Raw genomic sequence first — 25,652 nt, forward strand, 5'->3', positions numbered from 1 at the left:
CCACTCTTGAGAGAAGATACAAAGAGGAGAAACACTTACAATTGACCTCCTTAAATACCCTTTCTCATAATTGGCTCACATGTGTATGGAGGTCAGGGGTCACTGAGGTTACCAAACCAATTTCAGTACTAAAGGTATTGTAATCAATAAAATGACAAAGGTCCCTAAATTTATGTACACACCTAATTTTGTTTAAATAATTATTGCAAACTTTCTGTAAATCATCAGGACAAGGTTGACTCTTAAAAGAAAACTAAAGAGAACATGCAGATCAAGAATAAAACGGTTTAATTTTCAAAATCCATGTACAACTCCCTGACAAGTGGTTTAAGACAGTGGTGCAAATCTTTCCCTTAAGGTCATTACATATGGTTTCTTTTTTTCTTTTTAAAAATAATTATTCAGCAGTAAATGTGTGAAGTTGTTCAGAGAATATCTAAAATTGTTTAAGCTGACAGGATATTTGACAATTATATCTTATTCTTTGGATTACAGTAACCATGACACTTAACAGAATCTATAAGAGAGAAAAGTAGAGAGAGACAATAATATCAAACCAGAAAAATATGAAGAGGCTATGATGTGACAAAGGTTTTATCATTCATAAAAAGTGATTTCAAAGAAGGTTCCAGATTGAAACTGCAGGTTTGGAACCGCTCAGAATTCTTCTTCAGCATTGCGACTCTTTGAGGTCTTGAGCTGCTTTAGCCGCTCAACACAGTCCTCCACACTGCGCTCGCCATGCACTTTGTTATCCCGAGTGCGTACGTTCACCGTGTTGCTGGCCTTCTCCTTCTCTCCCAGCACTTTTTATGAGGAAGGAGACAAGACAAATGAATACTTGGATGGAAAGCGAGGAAATGAGTGGAAAATAAAATGTGTCGTCACTGACCTAGGATGAAGTTGTACTGCGCCAACTGAGCGTTTCTGATCTTTTTGTTCAGAGTGCAGCTGTGGTCCAAGTCCACGTCAGTCATGAAGCCGCTGTTGTGGAATTCCTGCTTGACCTGTCGCATTAAGCACACAGACTCCAACACTTAGAAAGACTTTAAAGGTGTCATATTATAGCCTATTTCTCCAAGTCAACCTAGTTCCCTGGTGTCCTAATGAACATGTCTGTGACATGCTCTGGTCAAAATACCATCAGCCACAGAGGCTACTGGGAGCTAACAGCAGTTAGCATTTGGAAAAGTGATCATTTGCAGGCTCTAGCAGGTACATTGCTGTAATATATAACATGTATCCACTGGAAAGATAAATCCTCTGAGGCTGGAACATTGTGTAGGACTCTGTGCTGCACTGTGGAGCCAAGAATAGAACCTTTCGCCGACTTCCGTTTATCGGATACGGTTGTCCTGGCCAGTGTTTTACGGACAAATCGGATCTCCGCGAAACAACAATTCCAGGAATTTAGCGCATTGTGACGTCCCAATGAGTGCGGAAGTCAACATCGCGCGTTTCATCTCCTGTACTTAGACTGAGGAGGACCACAAAAACATGAGTGAGGCATCTTTTTTTAACACTTTGGCGACTGGTAGGGCCTCCTGAGTCCCAAATATAAGGATTTAAATGATTAAAAAATTGATTTTGCATAATGTCTCCTTTAACCATTTTGAAAGATTTCCAGCTTCTGTTTTTCATTGATGGATAATGGATGCAATTATATTACAGACCATTAAGCCATTGTCTCCAGTGATTTAATACAGTGCACAAAAGCTTCAGGTTATAATTTGCCCCATCTCTATGTCTGAGGTGTCAACATGTACTGAAGTGACTGAGGTCATTGCTCACTTTCTCAGCGTACTCGTCACAAGTCGGTCCCACAGGTACAACCATCACCTGACGAGGAGAGAGCCACAGGGGCCTGCAACAGGACACATATTAGTGTTTAGTGGATTAGAAGAGATGCCTGTCATTCTCTTCTATAAATCTCATCTCAAAAAACTGCAATAAAACTAAAATGTTTATGTCTGAAATCAACCGAAACAGACACAAAAAAATACCTTTTTCCTTATTTCCATTACCTGTGAAACTCGAACATAACCTCTCGTGAACGTTCTACACCATTATGTGATCGTTGTCACCATTGATGGAACGTATTCTCTAGGATTCATGCATTTAGTTCTTAGTTTTGTATGTATTTTTATTGATTTAAATTCCTGAATATTTTCAAACCACTATGTGTATGCCTTTAAGACAACTTTTTAGGGTTGTCAATACCAATACAGTACTTTAATGTTTACAAACCATTTGCCTCCATAGTTTTCAGTCAGAATAGCAATCATCCTTTCGACTGATCCCAGGATGGCTCTGTGGATGATCACTGGTCTTTTCTTGTCATCACCGTCTTGGCTAGAAAATGATTTGAAGGGGAGGGAGGGGCATTAAAAATACACAAACAACAGACATTTGTGTTATTTCATAATCAAGGAAATGTTGTTTTGTTACTTTGGCATCATAAAGTCAACATTTACAGCCAAATGTACAAATCTACATCCCCTCCTATCTATCTAACTATCCTATTTTTCTGTTACTTTACATGATTTTAGTTACCTAACAAAAGAGAGATTAAAGCGGATCGGGAGCTGGAAGTCGAGCTGAATTGTGGCACACTGATGGTACCGACCAATGGCATCCTTGATCTGAATGTCGATCTGCAAAGAAAGGACATGATCAACAGTCGCCCTCCTGTTGTTTCAAAGTCTAACAACATCATCATGCCAGGCACAGCTTACCTTTGGTCCATAGAAAGCGCCATCACCTGGGTTGAGAACCCATTTCTCCCCAAACTCATTCAAGCTGTTCTCCAGTTGCTGTAAAAACAAACAGTTGGTACTTTGTTACAGTAGAAGTGTCTGACCAAAAAGTAAACAGTGGCGTAAAGCAAAGCTGTATATTTTAGACGTGGCGACATTTTCTCCATCTGGAACTAATCACTGAGCTGAGAAAATGTTAACGTCTCAATAATATTTTATGGTTGCGGGAGTTAATGAGGTGAGGGAAACATGAAACAAGTTCTGTTCCAGTGACTGATCAAATTTAGAAGTCACTTTACTGTGAATATAATTTTTTACTTTAGTTCACGCCAACATGAATCATTACTCAACTCGGAAAGTGTTTTCCTGATGGTCGAGCAAAACAGCCGGAAGATTTGCAAGCTATTACAACTTTTTTTTGCACTGCTTCCCTGATTTTAAGAACTTTTAATTACATTAAAGGGGACATATTATACCCTATATCTCCAAGTTAACCTAGTTCCCTGGTGTCCTAATGAACATGTCTCTGACATGCTTTGGTCAAAATACCATAAGGATGAAGCACCACAGCAGTTCAATCACCCTGCCAAAACAGCCCTGTTCAGAACGCTCGGTTTAGTAGTATCTCTTTAGGTCCACCGTAAAGGTCCACCTTAAAAAAAGTAAAACGAAACTTAAAGGACAGGAAATTACATCAGCCACAGAGGCTACTGGGAGCTAACAGCAGTTAGCATTTGGAAAAGTGATAGTTTGCAGGCTCTAGCAGGCACATTGCCGTCAAATATAACATGTATCCACTGGACAGATAAATCCTCTGAGGCTGGAAGTTTGTGTAGGACTCTGTGCTGCACTATGGAGCCAAGATTAAATTTTTATGCGACCTTCCGGTTTTCGGATACCGTTGCCCTCACCAGCACACTCGCGTGTTTTACAGACAAAGTGGAGCTCTGCGAGACAACAATTCCAGGAATTTTTTTTCCATGTGGGACCCCAACAAACCCCCCCCCCCCCCAATTGTTTCCCCTCCAGACATTTACACGAATACACACATAACACATAGCGACAACATTGCTCCCGCAAACGAGCGCGATAATTTTGTTACCAAGAAAGGACTAATATCAGTGATTTGGAAGTTTGCAGCGTCAGATGTGGAACAAGTGACTCCACACTGCAAAGTTTATTTAAAGCCCATTTCAACAACAGGCAGTAGCACAAGCAGGGACAGCACCGCTGATTGCGAGCAGCAAGCTACCGCTGTACGTGACTGTATATCAGACTTTGCTCAGGAGACCTCCGACACAAGCATCAAGAAGAACAGTGCCGAACTGTAGATCCTTTAAAAATATTTGACAGTCCCAAAAATATGGATTAATGTTCATAAAATAGACAGATTGACAAACTGAAAACTTAAACGTCACAAGCTACCGAGTATCTCAAGGTGACATTTCTTTTATATAACATTTTTTGTAGTTTTATATAATTATAGATTTTGTTTAGATAAACATCTTGAAACCGAATGCTTTTTAAAAAACTTCATTAACTTATTAATAGGGCTGTCAAAAGATTAAAATTTTTAATCAGCTTAATCACAGGGTAGCTGTGGATTAATCACGATTAATTACCATTCGTAAATATGCCAAAACAAATCAAATTTTCTCTTTATATTGTTGTAGGAATGGAGAGATAAATAATGTGAAAATGTAAATGTAAAGAACAATAAAATACTGTAAATAACTTGTAAAAACCTATACAAACTTAGTAAAAAATAAACATTACATTGTAAAAAACCCACATTATAAGACAATATAAATAAATAGAAAAAATAAAATTCTGTAAATAACTTTTAAAAAAAACTATACATTGCACTGTAAATAACTCACATTAAACAAAATATAAAGTATAGAAGTTAAATAGTTTTCTTGTGGGAACTAAACCCACAGCAGGAAATTCATCATCAGCACCTGCTTCTACTAGTTAGCGTTAGCATCAGCTAGCATTCTGACGCTAATGTTAGCTGCTGTCTTTGTCCCCGTTAGTTAGATAGTAACTGTTAATGTTATGATTATATCATTATCTGGGCCAGCAGCGCCACTTACAACTGTGTGTCTTTCTTTCTTTTTTCTTCCTCTTCTAACTACCTGATTGATAACTCCTCTTCATTTTCCTTCAGCTTCACACAGGTTAACGTGAGGAGACGTGGGGCCCCTTTAGGGAGGTTTCCTACTGAGATGTCATTGCAAATCAACCACTGTTGTTTAAGGGTGATGGGGATGCGGCTGCTCACTGATGCATTTAGGCTCCGAGTGTCGGGAGCCCCCCAAATGGCTCGGGGCCCCAAGCAGTTGCCGGCGCCTTGCCTGTTCATAAACTGCACGTCTACCCGTAGCGCGATGAAAGTGATTAAGTGCATTAAAAAAAAATTAACGCGTTAATTCCACAAATGAATCACCCTTAATTTTGACAGCCCTACTTATTAACCATGATCTGATTTTAATATTATTCTAACTTATTTTATACTTAACTATTGGTGCCCATCAAAAGGACTGGTGTAGGCTACACACACTTAAATAACTAAAATAATTTATTTATTATATATAATAATTTTATTTATTAAAAATAAAGCAATAAATCACTAAAATAACAAATATTGTGTTTTCCACCATCATGTTTTAATTTTTTTCTTCTAAAATGTGTTTTAGAGTGTGCTCATATATCATCTATACAAGAGTGAGAAGAGACATCGTGATTACCTTCTCTGCTTCGTCCCAAACCTGCGGGTCCCCCAGGAACTTCTCTGGCCTTGTGGAGAGATTGAGCTTAAAAGTGAAGCCAAACACTTGGTACACAGTGCGCAAGAAGTCGAGGCAGCCCTTGATCTCATCCTCAATCTGGTGATGACAAACACAATGTTAGCAGATTTTTAATCAACTGTCTCGACATGGATGCATATTTTATTTCTCATGGCCTCCATGGAAATTTAAAAATAAGTTGAGTCACAATAAAATACTGTCATATGTTGCTGCCGAGTTCCCGATGTTCCAAAGTGACACATTATTAAACCAAAAAAAGAAATAAAACACAATGGCATGAAGTGAAATGTAATAGCTCACCTTTAGAGGCCTTTTATACCCGTTATACATGGGTCATCATCTGAAATTACTGATTATAAGGCTTATGATGGCTGTACGACAAAGCTCTTAATTTTTATGAAAGATGAGAGAAAAATGCTTTGCAGATGCTGCTGTGAAAGCAGAACATTAAAAACTTCAATATGTGTATTAAGTGCTATCAAATAACCATGCAATGTCACTACATTTCAACAATCTCATTAAGGAAAACTCTTCAAAAACAATGTTTTTGCTGCGTGTGATAGGCAATACAGTGAAACCATTACCTGCTTTTATTTAATAAATACTGGCAGTGAATCACTGATGTACACAGAGGCTTCTTTCATTCTTCACAGAGCGACACTGTGATTGCTCAACACTACTTATACCTCCATTTGTCTCAACATCATTTCACTTTCAAGTCTTTTGTATTATACAGTGTTTTTGTTCATCTGAATAGCAAGTGGATCATTTATCAGAAGTACCACAGTTTAAATACCCTGTCAAATATGGATGAAAACTGACATGGAGGAACTTTTTGTAACAATTTTTTGTATTCACCAGGCAGCATGAGGACTCACCTGATCCATGGTGCAGAAGATGTGAGCATCATCCTGCTGGAAACGGCGTACACGTGTCAGGCCGGTCAGAGCTCCTGACAGCTCGTTCCTGTGCAGGACGCCAAAGTCGGCCATGCGAAGGGGCAACTCTCTCCAGGAGCGTGGTCGGTGATCAAACATCAGACTTGGGCCAAACAGAGAGAAAGACGCAATTCAAAACTGGCACCAAGTGATCCGTTCACAAGTGACACATTCGTGACCACAAATCCATGCACAGTTAAGATCACCGACTCTGCTGAGATTTCCGGACCTGCTGCAGCTTCACTGTGAACGTATTACATACATTTATCTGTAGCCACCAACCTAAATAAATCTGATTTATTACATTTACACTTTGGTCAGACTGGCTTCAAACAACATCACAAACAGAATGTGACATCTGGAAATGGGATCTAATGACAAGTGGCCACAGGAAGCACATACAGGATGTGTGTTAAGGCCAGATGTGTGAAGATGTCCTACTTGGTGCTGTCCAGTTGTGACAGATTTTAATACCAGGTCTAAACTGAGCCAGAGAATAGAAAAATACAACTTCAACTTAAAGCTATTAAAATGACTCAAATCCCATACACTACTTCAACACCAGTATGGATGACTGAATTCAACATTAGATTAACTGACATTCACTTTGACAAAAGTGGGGCTGTCCATGTGAGGAGCACAAAGATTGGAAGAGTCAAAAGAAAAGAGAAAGGATTTGAATACAAAGAGCTGCAGTCCGACTCTTTACACTGCAATGCAGCATTCAGCAGTAAATTAAACTAGGTCATTCAACAGCTGAAAACAGCATCAGTCCATTTCAGTTGAAAGACTACTATAGCTGTGAAATATGAAGCTTTTTCACAAAGACGACTCTTCTGCTGATAGCAGTGTGGTAAAACCTTACATAACCATTGTCGCCACAGTTCCCTTTTGCTAAATAAATGTATTCCATCGGTTAATACTAGATATTCCAAGGTTAAATAAAACATTTTGTGTGGTGACAACAAAGTAGAATATTTAACACTCAGGAAAGATGTGACACATAGTGTGAGAAGGTGGGGGTGTATTTTTTTCTTTACAATTTCTTTACACTTCCTTGCTGAAATCTATATTATAACCATATATTCAGTGTGAATTACTACTGTAAGATAACCTTCAATATAACTTTGATTCATCATACTTACATATTATCAATACACTCTTATTCTTATAAATTTTGTGTCAGGAACAGCTGTTTCTAATGCTATTGTACTCAGCTGTCAATAAAAAAAAAAATTATATTTCAATGTACATATATTGTATCGTGTTAAAACTGCAGATTGACACCCTCACTCACCAGTGTCCAGGGCAGTTCATGGGTTTGAGGGCGAAGAGCTCTTTCTCCACCTCAAAGGAAAACATGTTCTCGTTGTAGTGCTCCCAGTGGCCTGAGGTCTGCCATAGTTTGCTGTTGTAGATATTGGGCGTCACCACCTCCTGGAAACCCCTCTTCTTGTACTCACTCTGCAAAAACACAGCATTGTCATTTCACATGCTTACAATATTGTCCATTTGCCAATATTCACCTTGTCAACGGTCATTGACCTATAAGAAAATAAGGTAACATTCATTGATATACACATACATTTTTAAGAGGCTTCTCAAAAATCAACAACAGGATCAGCTATCAGCCAGCTTGCCGTTTTAAGCATCACTAAACATCCCAGAATTTCACAATCGACGCATCATTATTCACAAGAAGAGTTGCATCATGATTTCATAATCCTGAACAGCAGGGGACTTGTTGATCACTAACCACTGAAACATAAATAACTGCAAGCAAAGGCTGAGCTTTTCAAAAGTACACTTCACTTGAGAATATTTAGTCACATTCCAACTATAGTCAATTTGTTTGTTTACGAATTATGAGTGGGGGGATTTATCGTTCTCCAGTTCTTAAATTTTAAACAGACATCCGATAGTGGTAATAGAATATGTGTAATTACTTTAAAACCCTCAGTGACAGACACTACAAATATTTGGATGTTGGGGGAGTTGCATTGCTTCTACAGGCAGCAGCTCTCATTACTCAATCTTTGCAGTCCAAAATCTATATTACCACATTTGAGTAAAATTAAATCAACTGTGCATTGTGCTGTGACTGCACCTTCTCCAAGTCAAGAAAATAAAAGCCGCAAATCACTATGATGCGAGTGCAGCTTTATAACGGAGTAGGTGTGCGCTGATGCTACGTTTACACTGGCACGGGTATTTTTAAAAAGAGACTTTCCCCTTCGTGTGTGCCTTACGTTTACACACAAACGACGATTTCGCCTCTGAAACCGATTCTTTCTAAAAACTCTGGCAAAGGCGGAGATTTAGGAAAACTCTGTTTTTGCGTTTGCATGTAAACGGAGAAAAGCGGAGATAGACGAAGAAAAACAGAGTTATAGGCAATCTTCCCTCCAAAAGTGCGACCTTTTCACATTTGGTTATGATCATGGAATTCCGGGTAACAGTAGCATTTCTGTTGGTGCAAGAACTTTTTACATGTTTGCATCTGCAAATACAGCTCCTTTATTATGTAGAGGAGCAGAGACGTATTAGGGCCAGACTGCGTCACAGTCAGCATCGCCGGTTTTGGGTCCGACCTGGGCGGACAGCTGTCTGGTGGGAGAACTTTGAGAATGAGGTTATTGTCCCGGAGGAGTGGTGTGAGAATTTTCTATGATCATTGCTGCTGTCACTTGAGTAGTTACGTCCATACATCGAGGGTCAGAGGTCAGTCGTTGTTGTTATTGATGAGGATTCTGATTGGCTTGTATGGCTTTCTCCTTCTTCCTACACTGCCGCCCACAGGCATGGCGAAGTTATGATGGCTCTGGACAGCATATTTATGTGGGTTAATATAGACGGAAGCTTTTTGGAAAACGATTATCACAACATTATTGCTGTGGAAAAGAATAAGAATTATCATTTAATTGTACGCAAGGGGGAAGCATGATTATATGGCACTGCTTGATTGAAGGGGCAGACGACCATCTTATTTCCAGTATGCTGGAAGAAGGCATAACACTGGTTAATGAGAGGGAAGGGGAAAAAAACAGATACAACATAAAATAATATACAAAATTATTATTACTATATATATATATATATATAAAAATATATAATGAAGCCCTGACAGGAAAACAGCAGTTTAGAGAGAAGAGAGGGACGGAAAAAGAGAAATGAATCTAAAAAAAAAAATACCCTGACAGAAATCCCAGAAAGCACAGTTTCAGACAATGACCAGTGGCTGATCTGCAGAACGAAAACCAGCAAAATTCCCAGTGTTATTGTGATAGTCACCAGTTCCTCTTGGTGAAAGTTCATGTAGGGTGTGACCACCAAACGCCATGCACTCATGTAGTCTGAATTACTAATGAATGACTGCAAAAAGTGCAGATCAGCATGTCGTGTGTGGGATCAACAGCGATCCTCCAACTCAACTCAAAGTCGTCCACTGTGTGAACAGCAACAGAATGCTTTGAAACGGTACACCTCGATCTGGCTTGTGGTTCCGTGGTGTGTGCGGAGGAGACAGACCAATGTGCTTGGTGCCTCAACTGTAGGGTGGCAAAAACTGGGACGGTACAGATCGGTTATTAACTGAACCAAACTCTGACACCTTTATTAAATCAGGAGTTAGAACTTTGCAGAGAGGACCACCTCTCTGCTTCTATGAAGTCAGGCTGTTTGTTGGTGAATACATTAGATGTCCCCACTGAGCAAAACTTGTCCTGCTTACCCTTTGAGGCTGTGGGCTGCCTGGCAGCACCGAAATAAGGCTAGAGGCATGTACAACCCAGACTATTTAACAAAACAATAACCCACTGAGTGTTTGATGGCTCTAACTCACTCTGATGAACTCAATGAGTGCGTTGTAGATGAAGGCCCCCTTTGGCAGGAAGAAGCAACTTCCTGGACTCAGGTCATGGAAGAAGTACAGGTCCTGTTCCTGAACACAATAAGGGGGGAAAACAGGATTCTGCTCAGTGCTCAGAGTACTCTCTTGTTAATATGATGCTTAAATGCTCATCAGATAGTTGTGACTACAGTACATTTTTCTCACAAAAAACTTTGCCTCGTCCTAAGCTCAACATTACACACCTGTTATTATATTAAATGAATGACAACAAAAAACACACCCTTAATTGTGATGAAGAAAAAAAATACACTAATAAGCTGTTCCCTTTGGTATCAACAGTCTAACCGAATGCTCCTTATTTTTACTACGTTAAATCTTTCAATTGTGCCATTGTTCTCATATCTCTCTGGACTTACGTGTAAATTAACTTTTTTATATTCACAAAGCAGGTGACACTTTCTAAAGTGTTGAGATTAAACATATTTTTAACCAGAAATTGCAGCTATGAAGCTGCAAATGCAGCATGTAACACCATGAACATAATTTCAGACTTTTAGAGAAATGGCTTTGGAGACGGTGTGACTCACACATCAAATAACATAAAACCTCTTGAGAGGTATTAAATCATTCCTGTACTACAAATCAGTTTTGTCAGCAGTTACAGCTTCATAGACAAAATGGACAAATGCCATATTCTTGTAAATACAACCTAAAGAGAGAAATCATATTAAATTGGCATAACAAAAATACATCATCTTGCTTTTGTTAATCTGCAGCCTCTTTATGTTTAGAACATACCCGTCCTAGTTTGCGATGGTCCCTGTTCTTGGCTTCCTCCTGAAACTTCTCCCACTCTTTGAGCATTTTGGGGTCAGGGAAGGAGATTCCATAGATCCTCTGGAGGGTTTCCATGTCCGCCTTTCCCTCCCAGTATGTGGATGAATTCTAGCACACCACAAAAGGAGTATGTTAGCTTTCATCATTCTTATGGGCTGCATTAAATCCCTTGAGAATGAAATGTCAGCTCAAGGATTTGGGACAAATGCAACAAACATTTAGGGTACAGATTAGAATTCTGAAATCTCATCAACAATAAATCCACATATACTCTGACAGCTCTCTCGAAGAACAGAGAAACAATGTCTCACCTTGGTGATCTTCAAGGCCTTGATTTTCCCAGTGTGCCTCACATGGGGCCCCCGACACAAGTCAATTAAGGGACCACACCTGAAATGGGTTTATAAAAAAGCCATATAATAAAACAGTAATGTTTAAGGTGAGTATAGCAATACTTCATAGTATACATATCCCTAAAAGACAAGGTTTCTGCCCTTGCTAACCCATGTGATGATTTCTACTCATGACATAGATTAACTGTAAATGTTTTTTATTTCGCTTTCTACATATGACTGGGTTTTCTTAGAAAACGACTAATCTGTCAAAAACATCCTCTTTCACAAGGTTACAGGAAGCGAAAAAGGATTTCTTGGGTCACACCCTTCCCTGACACAAAATGAACAAAACTTTCTTGTAAGTAACTGTAAGTATCCAGACTCAAGTGTTATTCAATCTGAAGCAGTGTTTGCCAACGTCACCAAACTGCCGGCCACTGATTGGTCAGAGTGCCATCACAGGAAGAGGCATGAGCGAGACGTCTGACACAAGAATCAAACCGAACAACGGCGAAGCTGTATTTCAGTTAAAAACGCGGGTTAATCTCTAACAACTATCAAGGAAATGTATAAAATCACATCATTCAACAGAGGAGTCTGGTGTATTTAGCTGGAGCATTGCTGAAAGCTGCAATCGTGACCGGCGAGCTGCATCACAAACGCTGCCGCTGTATTCAATGACTGTATCAGACGGAGTCTGTGCTGTGGTCATGCAGGAAGTACTGAACTAATATTTTTAATAAACTGATTCTAATGATTCAACACACTAAAAACAACTGCTTTACAAGTCACTATGTGACTTTGTGTCGTGTGTAAAACAAAGTCACAGCAGTTTCATGCAGCCATGCAGTGATGTGGTCACCACAAAACGGTGTCAAGGCAAGGCTGGGACCATGTAGTGGAGCAGGGCTGTAAAGTCAAAGTCGACTAATTGGTCGACATGTTCTGGCTCAACCAAAATTGTGATTGGTCGACTCATTTTTTAAAATTATTATCAGTTTTTTATGGTTAATCTCATTAGGAGGAAAGTACCAAGTGCTAATGGGGGTGTACGGGTGTTTAACAGGTAACAACGTGTCTTCAGAGAACATCCCCCTTGTTCTCCACTATTTTCAGACCAGTTGTTTGTTGTCGCTCCGTGGCTAACGAGAGACAGACAGATTAGCGTTGCCATTAATTAGATGTGAATTTTGAGCTTTTCATTTGAAGATCCTCCTGTCTCATCCATGTCAAAGACATCAGCAGTGTGGCAGCACACAGTTTGCTTTTCACAGCTCTACTACAAACATGGCATATCATTTAAAAACGGTAAGCTAAGGTTGCTCCGTCCGTTTTGAGTATGAACATAAAAAAACCAAAAAAATCATTGGTTTTGGTCTTTTCATGATTTGCAGTTGCAACAATTCATCAGTTAATAATGAATCGTTTACTAATTTTCTGGACCAAACAAATGATTATTGAAGAATATATTTCATAGAGTAATTTACAATTCAAAAACGAATCACTGGTTGCAGCCGAAGCAGAATTATGTTTTAAATGAAGAGACCAGAACTTACCTGTAAACTGTGGTAGTCGGTGTGGTGACTTTTTCGTTCAGGATGCGGCACTTAAACGTGTTGTACTGTTGAAGAATAGGAAAGCAAAGTCCTGGTAATTCTTGTTTGTAATGAATTTGGTGTTGGTGTGTGTTTAAGTACTTTAAGATACCTTGAACATTTCCAACAGTGTCTCCTTCTTTATCTCCAGCCTCTCAAACGGCTGCTTCTCCTTGATGATTTTTTTGCACAAGGTTTCTAGACATGGAAAGTCATTGCTCGATACACCCCTGTCCAAAACATCAAAAGATAAACAAAACAGGAACAGCAATACTCCACAAGAACGTAGAAGCCTGCATCAATATGCAAACCATTTGAAGTTTGTCTGCCAGTTTCCAGAGGTCATTCTGGATGTGACTGAACCTTTTTTCCCCCAACCAATGTAATTCTTTGACTTTAAGAAACTGATAACCTCTGCCAGGCATGAGCAAATACTTAAACGTCCTTGGCTTTAGGGCTTGAACAATGTCAAAATATCCTTGTACAAAATGGTCTCAAAGAATGCATTAGCATAAAATGACTTAATTAAAGAGGCTGTAGAATTAATTAGACAGCACGCCTCACACCCTCCTGCAGCCTGAAGGAGGAGAAAATGCATAGTTTCAGCGAAAGGTCAAGTGAAAAAGTTGTTTACAAGTAAGAAGTGTTCATATTTCTGATAGCTTCTCAACATGCATTCAGAGCTTCACTGAAGTATAGTCAAGCTCTGTATTGAATAGATATATTTGGGAAGATAGAATTTCAAAACCACACCTAAGAAAATCCAGCTTGTCAGCATTAGTGGCATTCCGTTGTTTTGTGATTGCTACTTGTCACAGATGCCAAGCCTTCAAGTGTATAACGACAAATACATAAGGTACAGTCACAAGACTGAACTGTTGGTCAGTGTGGTTGTTTACATTTTTGCCAGTTGTTCGAATGACACGGTCAATTAATGTGATGTTTTTAAACTCCTTAAATTAAAGCCAAAACATGTTAAAGCCAGGTGAACCCAACTGTAATAACACAGATATCCACATATGTGTGACTCACTCGTTCTCTAGGAACATGTCGTAGTAGAAGCCACTCTCGATAGGGGGACCATAGCAGAGGCAGCCTCCATATACCCTCTCCATAGCTTCACCTAAGATGTGAGCACTGGAGTGCCAGTAAACCTAAACAATAAAAGAAGGAGTTCTACATTACTAAAAATCACAATATGTGCAGGAAAAGGTGATGGTTTGTGGGACTGCTGTTCTTCAGGTCTATATGTCAGTAATAACCCTTTGCGAGTCATCCAAAACTCACAAAGATGTATATTTCAGTCTCTTTTTATGACAATAACACTATAATTATTAGAGATGCACCAAAAATTTGGCCACGTGCCTTAGGGTCTGTTTAATATAAGTCTGGAACACCAATAAGACAGTTAGAACAGCACCAATTAAATGCTGGAAAGTGTCTTTGCACAAAAGCTAAACTTGGCTGCAATGAAAAGACCACTCTTTAGCGTCTGTCAACACGGTTTACTAAGATCTACTCAGATCCCCTGCACTTCAACGTGACTATACTCGATCCTCGCCATAAAGATCATTACTTGGATGTGGGGATAAAGCTTCGTGTATGGAAACGAGCTGTGTTGGACAGCGCAGGAGAGCGGAGAGCGTAGCGCAGAAAAACAGGCTCGTCTGTCTGCACCAGGGGAATGCACCCTCGTCATCTGATATGTTCGATGAGATCCTCCTAAATATTTTCATACATTCTTAATTGACTTATTCTTGAAGCATGAATATTAATCTATACAATTGCAATGTCTTGACTTGACTTTAGTGAGTTAAGTACACACAGTCCCAGCCATAACAACAAAATTAGAATTTTAGAAACAATGGTACAGAATTGACATAATAATAATTTATTTCAGTATCAGTGGAAATCTAAATCTGAATTTCCTGTGTACACTGCATTTAAAAACCAATGAGGTGTACTCACAGCCTGGGCTTCGTCATCATCAAACTTGAGCAACGCAAGCTCACAGTCATCTTCTAGGGGTCTGTCCAGGTCCCACACTCCATTGTTCACTTTAGCAATCACTGTGTTGTCAGCGAGGCCTTGACTGGAAATAAAACATATTCCAAATCAATTTATTGACTTGTTTGAAAAATGTGGGTGCTGTGAGCACATTTTAAACTGTACCTGTGATTACCTGTGGTTTTGGGGAGCTACATGAAAGCAAGGTGTCATTTATTCAGACTAACCTGATTCCACAGGCCACCTGGTATGGTGTGGTTTTCCAAGACTCAGCCTCCACCACCTTTCCATCAGGCAGGGTCACCTTGATAGGTCGACTATTACTTGTGGCCCTCTCTGCCATCAGGGCGTCATGCTCAGCTTTCAGCTTTGTGTACAAAGTAAGACGCTCATCGATGTACTGAGGTGGTGGCGACAGCTGAATGAACACAAAAAGATGATAGTAAAGCAGCTGATGTTTTGAGTATTAATATCATTTAATCTTAACGAAAAAAATAACATCAACACACACTAGTCTGTGGTGTGTAGATCAAATTTTGAGGGTAAAGGAAAGGTACAAATAAATGTATAGTAACTGATAAAAGAATAACACACAATTGAATATTTTTTTATACTTTAAGCCTGATTATTTATATTTTTTTTAGTCTGGGCAATTAATTGCAGCAATGTAGAAAATATCATATTGTGACAATAGTCTATATTTGTCCATCAACTTACATGGAGTGTAGGGTAAGGTCGTTTACGTTAGTGTTAACAGTTTGCTAAGGTAGGCTGTGCATAGAAACACAAGTTAAGCTTAAAATAGATAAACAAAAACACAATACATGGAATGATTTAGGTTGATGTACAACAATAAAGTTAAATGATGTATTATAATAACAGCATTATACACTTTCACGCTATACTCACCTCAACCTTGCCTCCAGAGTCTCCAGCAGCTTTTGCCTTCTTCTTTCCTCCATCTTTAACATGTTCACCCTTTAAAAACAAATACACTTTGTATAAGACTGGTTTAGATATAAACCACACAATGCTTGGTACACAATTCATATTACACACTTTCATGAAGCAAAACAATAATACTTTTTTCTTCTTTTAAAGCCCTGGTTAAAGCCTTTAGTTGGTAACTATTAGAATATTACATACAATTGAATATCGTGTGGTGATTTTCCGGGATTTAGCTTTAAAGAATGATTCAGACATCCTGAATGCCAGTTCCTCCCGAATATCATTCTAAGAAACCTGTGGTATTGCAAACCGTTTCATCAGAAAAGTTACATCAGAAAAGTGACATCAAAACGAAACCAAATGTGCACTGTCCAATGGGTTTGTGCCGATTGAATGGCGAACACAAGGTCCACAAAACAAATGTTCATGTGTCAAAACAAACCGATGAGCAAATCAACTTTTAAATCAATTTATGAACCGAGGTTGGCGAGTGTCTCTCAACGAAGGATACATTAGCTTAACCAAACAAGCCGACTGGACTTGACTGACTGCAACGTGGCACAGTTTACCACCATCACCAATTACATATAACACATTACTAAATAAAAGCTTCTGTTATCGAGGGAGAACATTGTCTGTAAAACATAAAAAGCGTTATTCCGAAAAAAGAAACCTAGCATAACGTTACCACCACGCTGCTGGGTGGGCTACATGACAACATTCATTTGATTCATGGCAAAGCCGCCTGCTCACAAAGTGACTAACACGAAAATAAAATATCACCTTTTTTCCCTTGTCCACTTGCAGTTCGCTCATTTTCTCCACGACACTCTGTTCAGCCATTACACACCTTGCTTTGAGAGTTATGTATCTCCAGGTCTGATGAAATGTCACTACTGTCAGCGGTAAGGGTGCCGGGGGAAGACACGTGACGTTCCCGGATATTGCGAATCTGATGCAACATTTTGTAGGCGGAGCTTGGTATGATGAGTTCGCTGATTGGTCAGTTTTTCAGGCTCGTCCTTTACGTGGCAATAAAAAGTATTCAGCTATTAAACATTTAAATGATCCCTTCAACTAAGCTTTCTGAACTAAAAGTCGGTTTATTAAAGCCTACTAATGCAAGGAAGAAAGTGTTTTAAACAATTATTAAACTCTATTGTGTGTTTGTTTATTTGTTTTATTTTGTTTGTCTTTTTAATCCATTCACGTCCCCCATTGTAACAGACTCAATGTGGATCCAACTGATATACAAGCGTAAGATGAATCATTTAATAATAATAATCACATAGAGTGAAATACCTTTATTTTATTTATAGTGTGCATAAGTGTGCAGTGGAACTTAATCCCTGTCTGAAGAATAAACTGCATGGAAAACAAAGTGGGTGATCATGAAATGCAGACCTGCAATTATACATGTTTTTAAATGATATCTCCTTCATGTCATTTATCACACTAACACCTGCAGTGGGTTTAATGTGTATTTGGTGAGAAACAAGGTCAGATCAACAAGGAAAAACAAGTTTAAGAACATGTTTACAAGATAATGAGATTGAGTGTACTGAGATCATTTCATCATTTCATTTCCATCATCAGCTGTATAACCAACATCAACTTTCCATTAGCTGAAAAAACTAAGCATATATTTTATTCATTAAGTCGTTTAGTTAAATTGAATATATCCATTCGCATTAAACAAACATGTCAGTGTCCCATATGCTCATTGAATTATTTTTTTATTTTTTTATTTATTTTGACGTAATGCCCTCTTCTGCTGACATTTCGGGTCTCATCCTGAAATCTAAAACATCTACCTGTCAACTTGACCCCCTCCCTACCTCCTTAGTCACTTCCTGTCTACCCTCTTTGTTACCTCTGATAACTGCTATCATTCACTCCTCCCTCACCTCTGGTTCTGTACCGTCCACTCTTAAATCTGCTGCTGTTACACCTATACTTAAGAAACCCGGTTTAGACCCCAGTGACTTTAATAACCTGCGACCAATCTCCAACCTACCATTTATCTCCAAGATTCTGGAGAAAGCAGTGGCTTCACAGATACATGCTTTTCTCCATAACAATAACCTTTACGAACAGTTCCAGTCTGGATTCCGCCCACGTCACAGCACAGAAACAGCCCTCCTTAAATTTACTAATGACCTACTGTTGGCAGCTGACTCCGGCCTATTATCCATCCTTATCCTCCTTGATCTGAGTACGGCCTTCGACACAATCTCCCATACCACCCTCCTCGACAGACTAGCATCTATTGGCATCTCCGACACGCCCCTGGAGTGGTTTAAATCTTATCTCTATGGCCGCACCCAGTTTATCCAGTTGAAAACCTCCACATCCCAACCGTCTCCCCTTTCCTCTGGTGTTCCCCAAGGCTCTGTACTTGGCCCTATCCTGTTCACTATCTATCTCCTCCCCCTTGGTCAGATCTTCCGCAAATTCAATATCCACTTCCACTGTTATGCGGACGACACCCAGCTCTACCTTTCTTCCAAACCCACCTCCACCTTCCCGCCCTCCTCCCTCTGTAACTGTCTACAAGAAATCAAAACCTGGTTCTCTTCCAATTTCCTGAAACTCAACAGTGATAAAACCAAGGTTCTCCTCATAGGTTCCAAATCCACTCTCACCAACACTCAAAGTTTCACCATCCCCATCAACAACTCCTTTGTTTCCCCCTCCCTACAGGTTAAGAGTCTGGGTGTCGTCCTTGACGGCACTCTCTCATTCCAGACCCACATCAATAACACCACTTGGTCTGCCTATTACCACCTACGCAGCATCAACCGTCTCCGCCCATCCCTTACTCCCAACTCCACTGCTATCTTGGTCCACTCCCTGGTCACATCCCGCCTGGACTATTGTAACTCCCTTCTTATTGGTCTTCCCCACAAGTCCATCTATAAACTCCAATTGGTTCAGAACTCTGCTGCCCGGATCATCACCAGGATCCCTTCTATCAATCACATCACTCCTGCTCTGCAACAGCTTCACTGGCTTCGATTTCAAAATTCTGCTTCTCACCTTCAAGGCCATCCATAACCTCTCTCCCCCATACCTCTCTGACCTCCTTCACACCAACACCCCTTCCCGGACACTAAGATCTGGCTCATCTATCAGCCTCATTGTGCCTCCTGCCCGTCTGACCCCCATGGGGGCCAGAGCCTTCAGCCGATCTGCCCCCCGCCTCTGGAACTCTCTCCCCCCCGGCATCAGGAACATTGTTTCATTTGCCATCTTCAAATCCCACCTGAAAACCCACCTTTTTAAACAGGCCTACTCCCTCTGACTCTCCAACCTCTCTACCCGTTGCTCTTACCTTTTGTTATTTTATATTTGGTTGTTGTACGGCGACCCTGAGTGCCTTGAAAGGCGCCTTAAATATAATGCATTATTATTATTATTATTATTATTATTATTATTATTATTATTATTATTATTATTATTATTATTATTAATAATAATGAAGTACTTGAAAATAAATACTGTGTATATATACGTATGGATATGTGTTTGCATGCTGAGCATCTTATTTTATTGTCAAACAGACCTTTAGCCAAAGAGGTAGTTTGAATTAGCGAAAGCACAAGCACCAAACAAAGCAGGAAAACATGCACTTCATATATTATAAAATAACCAAACACAAAACAAAGAGAATGATATGGAGCAAATTCATTTTAAACCCACCTGTGATGATGATTTGGGCTGAGCTGCCTTGGCGGAGGTGTGTGCGCTCCGAGTGCTTTTCTAGTTTATTTATTTAGTTTGTCATTTTCACATATTTAAAGGGATATTTGTACTGGTTTTTCCCATCCTAACATAAGTGTGAATGTGATTTATTAGTATTTTTTTTATTTTTAAATCATCTAGTTTTGAAGATAATTGTCATGGAAGTAAGACAATATGTTATTGACATTACCTTTGTTTTTGATCATTTTACAATTTTTTTTAAACATTAAATTGTTTTCCCAATCTCACAAACATTCCACTTCCTCGTGTGGATGAGAAACCCTTTATGGGTGGTAACTTGTTGTGTAACTTGGTGAGTGTAAATTACATGTTGAGTAATTTACACTCACATTGGCTCAATAATAAAAAATAACACAAACCAGCTTTGCTTGCTGAGTTTTTACTGCCACACATTTGTGGTGCTTTCTTATTTTCCTTCAGCCTTGGCTCCAGACCTCAGACGGCGTTTGCATTTCAATTGCACCTGAACAGTGGTTTTAAACTCTTGACACCCTCCATGGGAATAAAGAAGGAGCTCAATCTCACTGTGCTCTCCTGCTGCTCTTGTCTTGTTGTGAGGAGAGGGAAGTTGTGAATAATTACGTGTTGGTGTTCTTTATCAAGCCTTAAAATTCCTCTTCATGCAAAAATTGTAGAATTGTGATTTATTAAGTTTGTGGACCTACATAAATATGTTCATATGATAAGTGTATGATCTGTAAAAGAGAGAGAATCAGTGCTAGTTGCATTAAATAAATAAAATAAATACATATATATATGCAATATTTTTTGTAGGTCACTGAGTTATTAATTCATAAAGAGAACAAGTAATTGGTAAAATACACTCTTTATCCATACATAATGACTCCATAAAATCAGAGAAAGGGTGTGAGGTAAAAAGCGAAAAAAGGGGATGCTTTATTGCAAGAAAGTGGGAAAAGAACTTGACAGAGGCAAAGTGAATTTATTCAGGGTGAACCTGCTGTTGTATGAATGAGATTTATGTGCCATGTCTATAGTCATTCACTCAATATTTGGACATATTTTGAATAATTTATATCAGTAGCCATTAGGTGTCAGTAGAGAGACCTCGGGAGAGACATGATGCCGAACAATTGTTTTTTTCCTGTGGTTTGCACTCCCTGCAGCTCAGTGGCTGACACTGTCACCTCCCTCACTGAAGTTGTGATGGAGCCAGCATTTATCTACAGGCATCTCTGCAGAGAGCAGCATCACTCCGCTCTGCATTCAGAGGAAAGTGTAGAGGCGAGTACATGGCTGCATTTGTTCTAAATGCATCATAAATATTTAATCCTTCCTGTAATCCTGTGTGAGATTATTTGAATCATTATACAGCTATGGCTCAGATGTCATACATGTTATGGTTTGGGGAAGCTTAGTCCTCCAGAAACACATTGCTATTTTAATTTTCAGAAACGTTTGATATGTTTACTTGATGCAATCAAATGATTAAATGCATTTTGTCAAACTGTATCAAACTGTATCAAACTCTCTTAGAGATAAAAGTTCTAAGTAGAACCATATAAGGTTCTTCGGCTTGTCCTCATAGGAGAACCCTTTTTGGCTCCAGGTGGAACCTTTTTATAAAGGTTATAAAAGTTATTTGCCCCTCCAATTTCCAATTTTCCACGCTTTTTCCCCGAACAACTTTCACACGCAATTGTTCACCAGGTCTGATGTGGTTTTGGGGCATGGGAAAGGCCTCAAAAACACGATTAATTCCACGGAATAATAATAATAATAATAACAATGATAATAATGATGATGATGAAGAAGAATTCCTTCAGCACCTTGTGCTCAAACCTCAGGCTCTTGACGCAGTGGGAGTGAGAACGTGTTGTCAAACCCTAACAAGGAATAAATGATGCATGTTCTTTATGAAATAATACAGTTTAGTTGTGCAGGAATGTGTAGGTCATACCTCTTAAGATCACTAGCTGAGGTTCATCAACATCTCACAGCCAATTCTGTTTTAATGACACACATTCTATGAGTGAAAATTCTCCTACAGCCAGGTTTAAAGAAGTGTGCTGCCATTCTGATTGAAGTTTGTTTGTTTTTATTTAGATCCCCATTAGCTTTTGCAAAGCAGCAGCTATTCTTCCTGGGGTCTATTCATATTCAGTGTGACAAATACAATGTAGAATGATACAGACCTGACATACATTACATGACATACATAACATAAAAAAAAAAACAAATACAAAACTAAACTAAACAAAAAGACAGCTGCTTCAATTAAAATTCATATTTAGATAATGTCTTTTAAGTTGTTTTTTAAAACTATATAGATTTAATTGTGTAATATGATGAGGGAGTGTGTTCCACTGTTGCATTGCCCTATATATAACTTTACGTTGAATCCTAGTTTTGGATTTTGGTAAAGTGAAACAACCTCCGACGGCATGCCTTGTTGAATAATTATGTGCTGCTGAACTGAAAGACAAATTTCTATAAATAATAAAAGGTGATTTTGTCATCATGACATTCTTAATAAAACACATCAATAATGATAAATGATAAAAATTGAAGGATAAGCCCCAAAATGAATAATCACTGGCCATCAGCTGCTGTCTGTACTGGAAAAGGATGTCACCAGACAAAAGCAGGGATCGTCACCAAGGCAGACAACCGTCTGCTATAAAACTGTCACACTCACCACTATTTCAGTTTCATTATTGCCAATGCCATTTATTTTTACTGGAATACATGCATTATAATTATATACATTTAAACCACTCCAAAATACTTTTTTTCACAGCAGCTATTATTAATAGGAAATTAAATGTCACTTGCAAGGCCAGTGTTTTTAAAAATTGCAGCTGTGTACTTTTTTTTACATTCAACCTTGTTTCATTGTTGTATGTATCTAGAGCGTTGTGCTCCATTAGTTGTTTTGTCCATGCACAATAAAACCATTCACTGTATGGGGGAACAAAGCTCACAGTGTTCACATTTAAGAAGCAGAAATCATATAACTCATAACATTGGTTATTGGTTAAATGGTGATAAATAATTCATTAATCAGTAAGCTGACTCTATATACTTTTTTTTTTTTTTTTTTTTTTTAAATGAATGGACATCTAATATTGTCTGTTTTCCACACATATGTTCACTTTTATTTGTATTGAAAAGCCACTAAGGGAAACTCATCTTTGGTTTCTAGAAAAGAATACCTGTGCAAACATTCTTAATATTGCTGCCAAACATTGCCAAATGCCTTAACTTAACTCAAAGAAAGTATTTTATATGCTTAAAGGTGAAGTAAGTAGTTTATAGTGCCATTTAGAGGAGAGGCTGAAATTTACAACAAAGAACTGCTCCTCTGCTCACCCCCTCCCTTCCCTGAGCGCTACGGTATCCTCAGCCGGTCAAATGTCGTCCTCGTCGTCTTTCTCCGTGTCAGCAGATGAGGTTCGTGAGGCGAGCTACCACGGCCGTAGCAGACGAAGCGGAGAGAGTGGAGGCGGGACTTCTGCTACAAGTAAAGCGACGCTTGATTTGTTCTCTCGCGTTTGTCTATACAGGCTCCCGTAGACACATGGTGTCGTGGCAATGCAGCCGCGGCCTGCGACCATGTTATTTTACATGACTTTTTGAAACACTACGAAAATGAAACAAAGAATATTATACAGCGACTAGACAATGCAGGAGCACATAATATGTATACAAAAGTGGATTTTGGGTCATATAAACCCATAAATACTACACAGTGTCACTTTAAATAAACAAGGTTGCTGAAAACATAAAAAACACATTTTCCCCTCCCTGCTTAGCCTGGAAGAAGCAGGAGAAGAGAGTTGCGTCTGTGTGTCTGTTTAACGATTAGCATTAGTGTAGGGCTAACATAATACAAACACTGTGCAACCTCAATTAGGCACAGCGCAAATGTTTACATGTTCGATTAGCTATGGCAGAGCTAGCTGTTGTGACCAGGCAGGCAGCGGCTCATCAGCAGCAGCTGCGCTGTCAGGGAGGTGAGAGTGAAGAGGAACTGGAACTTTGGAACTGTGCGCAGAGTGTTGGGTTTGTTGGTGCGCATGGACAGCGCATGTGCAAACTGAATTTCCATCCCACCAGTAGGTGGAGTATTAAGCCAAGATCGGCAAGCAGAAAAAACATTTCTGCAACAGAAAAAGCAGTCACCAAGATTAGTCATCCGATCCTTGATCTGGCGACCCTCGTACCAGCTGACACCTGGCCTTTACGCTGATGAGCCGCTTGAACCAGACGTAACCAAGGGACCTGTAGCATCGTTCTCTTCTTCTTTGGTTCCCTCGTCGACTTGTACTGCCAGCAAATGGTAAAGTGAGATACTACAGGACAAAGTATACCAGAGCCTTTAAATCTTAATATTTAACAGAGGAGTCTGGTGTATAAACAGCAGTGCTGAAAGCCTGCGATCGCAAGCAGCGAGCTGCATCATGACCCCCTGCCGCTGCATTTTAGTTCAGTGACTGTGTCAGATGTAGTTTGTGCTCCGGTTGTGCAGGGAGTGCTGAATGATTCTGTGAACAAATATCTTTTAATTAACTGAGTCTAACGATTCAGTACATCGAAAATAACTGCTTTACTGGTCACTAGTTTGTGTGTTGCGCATAATGCGAAGTATGGCTGTTTGCAGCCGCACTGACCCCGCCCACATTGAGGAGGTACTATATTGCCGTGCCAAGCCGAGGCGTTGACGGACCATGTAGTTTTGAAAAAAACAAGACGCATTTAGTTTTTAAGTGTCGTCATATTTGTTATCAGTGTATTTATGTGATAGTGTTTTAACCGCTTGTAAGTGAAATGAGGAAATGAGGGGACAATAAATAAGGAAAAGGTAATGGTTTTAGCATCAACAACAATACAATATCTATCTGCGACTTTCCCTCTCTATGAATAGTACCTCACTCAAAAGCTCCTCATACTGTATGAATACAAATATAGCCATCATGGGGACAGCTCCTCACATCCACAGCAGCCATTGTTGCCTCTTTCTCAGCACAACACATTTGCAGATGCCTTTGTGATTTGCTTCCCTTCTCTGCTGAGCTTCCTGCAGAGTTTCTGCTTCAGACAGAGGTGCTCACGCTTGAACAAAGCTCTGACAGATGCACTCAAATGAAGCACAATGAAAAAAGGAATTCAAAGGAGAAACATAAAATATGTTCTCAAAATTGAGCTTGATGTGTTTTTACTCAAGGTGAATCTGTCGCATACTGTGGCATGAAGTCATTTGATCTTTTGCTATTTATGAAAAGTAAATCCAGAAGGGTAAACACACAAAAAACAACAAAAATATGAGAAATGAGGTGTGTCAGTCTATGCAAAATGTGTGCACAATTTCTTCAAAGCATGGGCATGGGTCACATTCCAGGGAGATGGTAGGGGTCCAGATTATGCTGCTTAAAGGCTGCCATTCCTGCATCGCCACATAATGTCAAAGACACCAAGGGAAGGCTTAAGTGAGGCTGCCTCTTCCAAAACCTCTGTTCTGCCAGGGGACAAGGAATAAAGCAGGAGCAAGAAAAAAAAAAGAAAAAGATGCTGAGCTTTTTTCTTCTCCTGCCTGCATCTCACGAATCAGTCGATGTGGGAGACAATAAAATGTACATCACAACACATTCGGGGAAACATTTATAGGCTTCTTCCCACAGCCAGGGGTGATGACAGATAAACTGGTTGAGGTTAGTTTGAGGAGATGAGGCAGAGAAGAGGGATTAGGTACAACTCTGGTTTCTTATCATTCAGTTCAGTCTGCTGGCTCAGCAGCAGTAGGCAAATTGAAACTAACAGGATCTGCTGTAGATACCATTTCTCTTTGGA

At 39.4% G+C, this 25,652-nt stretch overlaps 1 protein-coding gene across 1 annotated transcript; it reads right to left on the reverse strand.

Annotated features, from left to right (window-relative positions):
* Window positions 1-292: 292 nt before the first annotated feature.
* Window positions 293-16,990, reverse strand: tars1 (threonyl-tRNA synthetase 1). Its single transcript, XM_083905441.1, has 19 exons — window positions 16,860-16,990; window positions 16,038-16,106; window positions 15,356-15,546; window positions 15,090-15,213; window positions 14,154-14,275; window positions 13,234-13,351; window positions 13,083-13,147; window positions 11,503-11,581; window positions 11,153-11,299; window positions 10,346-10,444; window positions 7,802-7,968; window positions 6,445-6,607; window positions 5,507-5,644; window positions 2,736-2,813; window positions 2,554-2,654; window positions 2,248-2,352; window positions 1,792-1,864; window positions 893-1,007; window positions 293-806 (listed from the first exon to the last, which is right to left on the reverse strand). Exons 1-19 carry the CDS (start codon window positions 16,917-16,919, stop codon window positions 658-660), a joined length of 2,163 nt encoding a protein of 720 aa, XP_083761567.1. The 5' UTR covers window positions 16,920-16,990; the 3' UTR covers window positions 293-657.
* Window positions 16,991-25,652: the final 8,662 nt, after the last annotated feature.

This window comes from Microchirus variegatus (genome assembly GCF_963457635.1).
Source record: "Microchirus variegatus genome assembly, chromosome: 18".
NCBI classification, from domain to species: Eukaryota; Metazoa; Chordata; class Actinopteri; order Pleuronectiformes; family Soleidae; genus Microchirus; species Microchirus variegatus.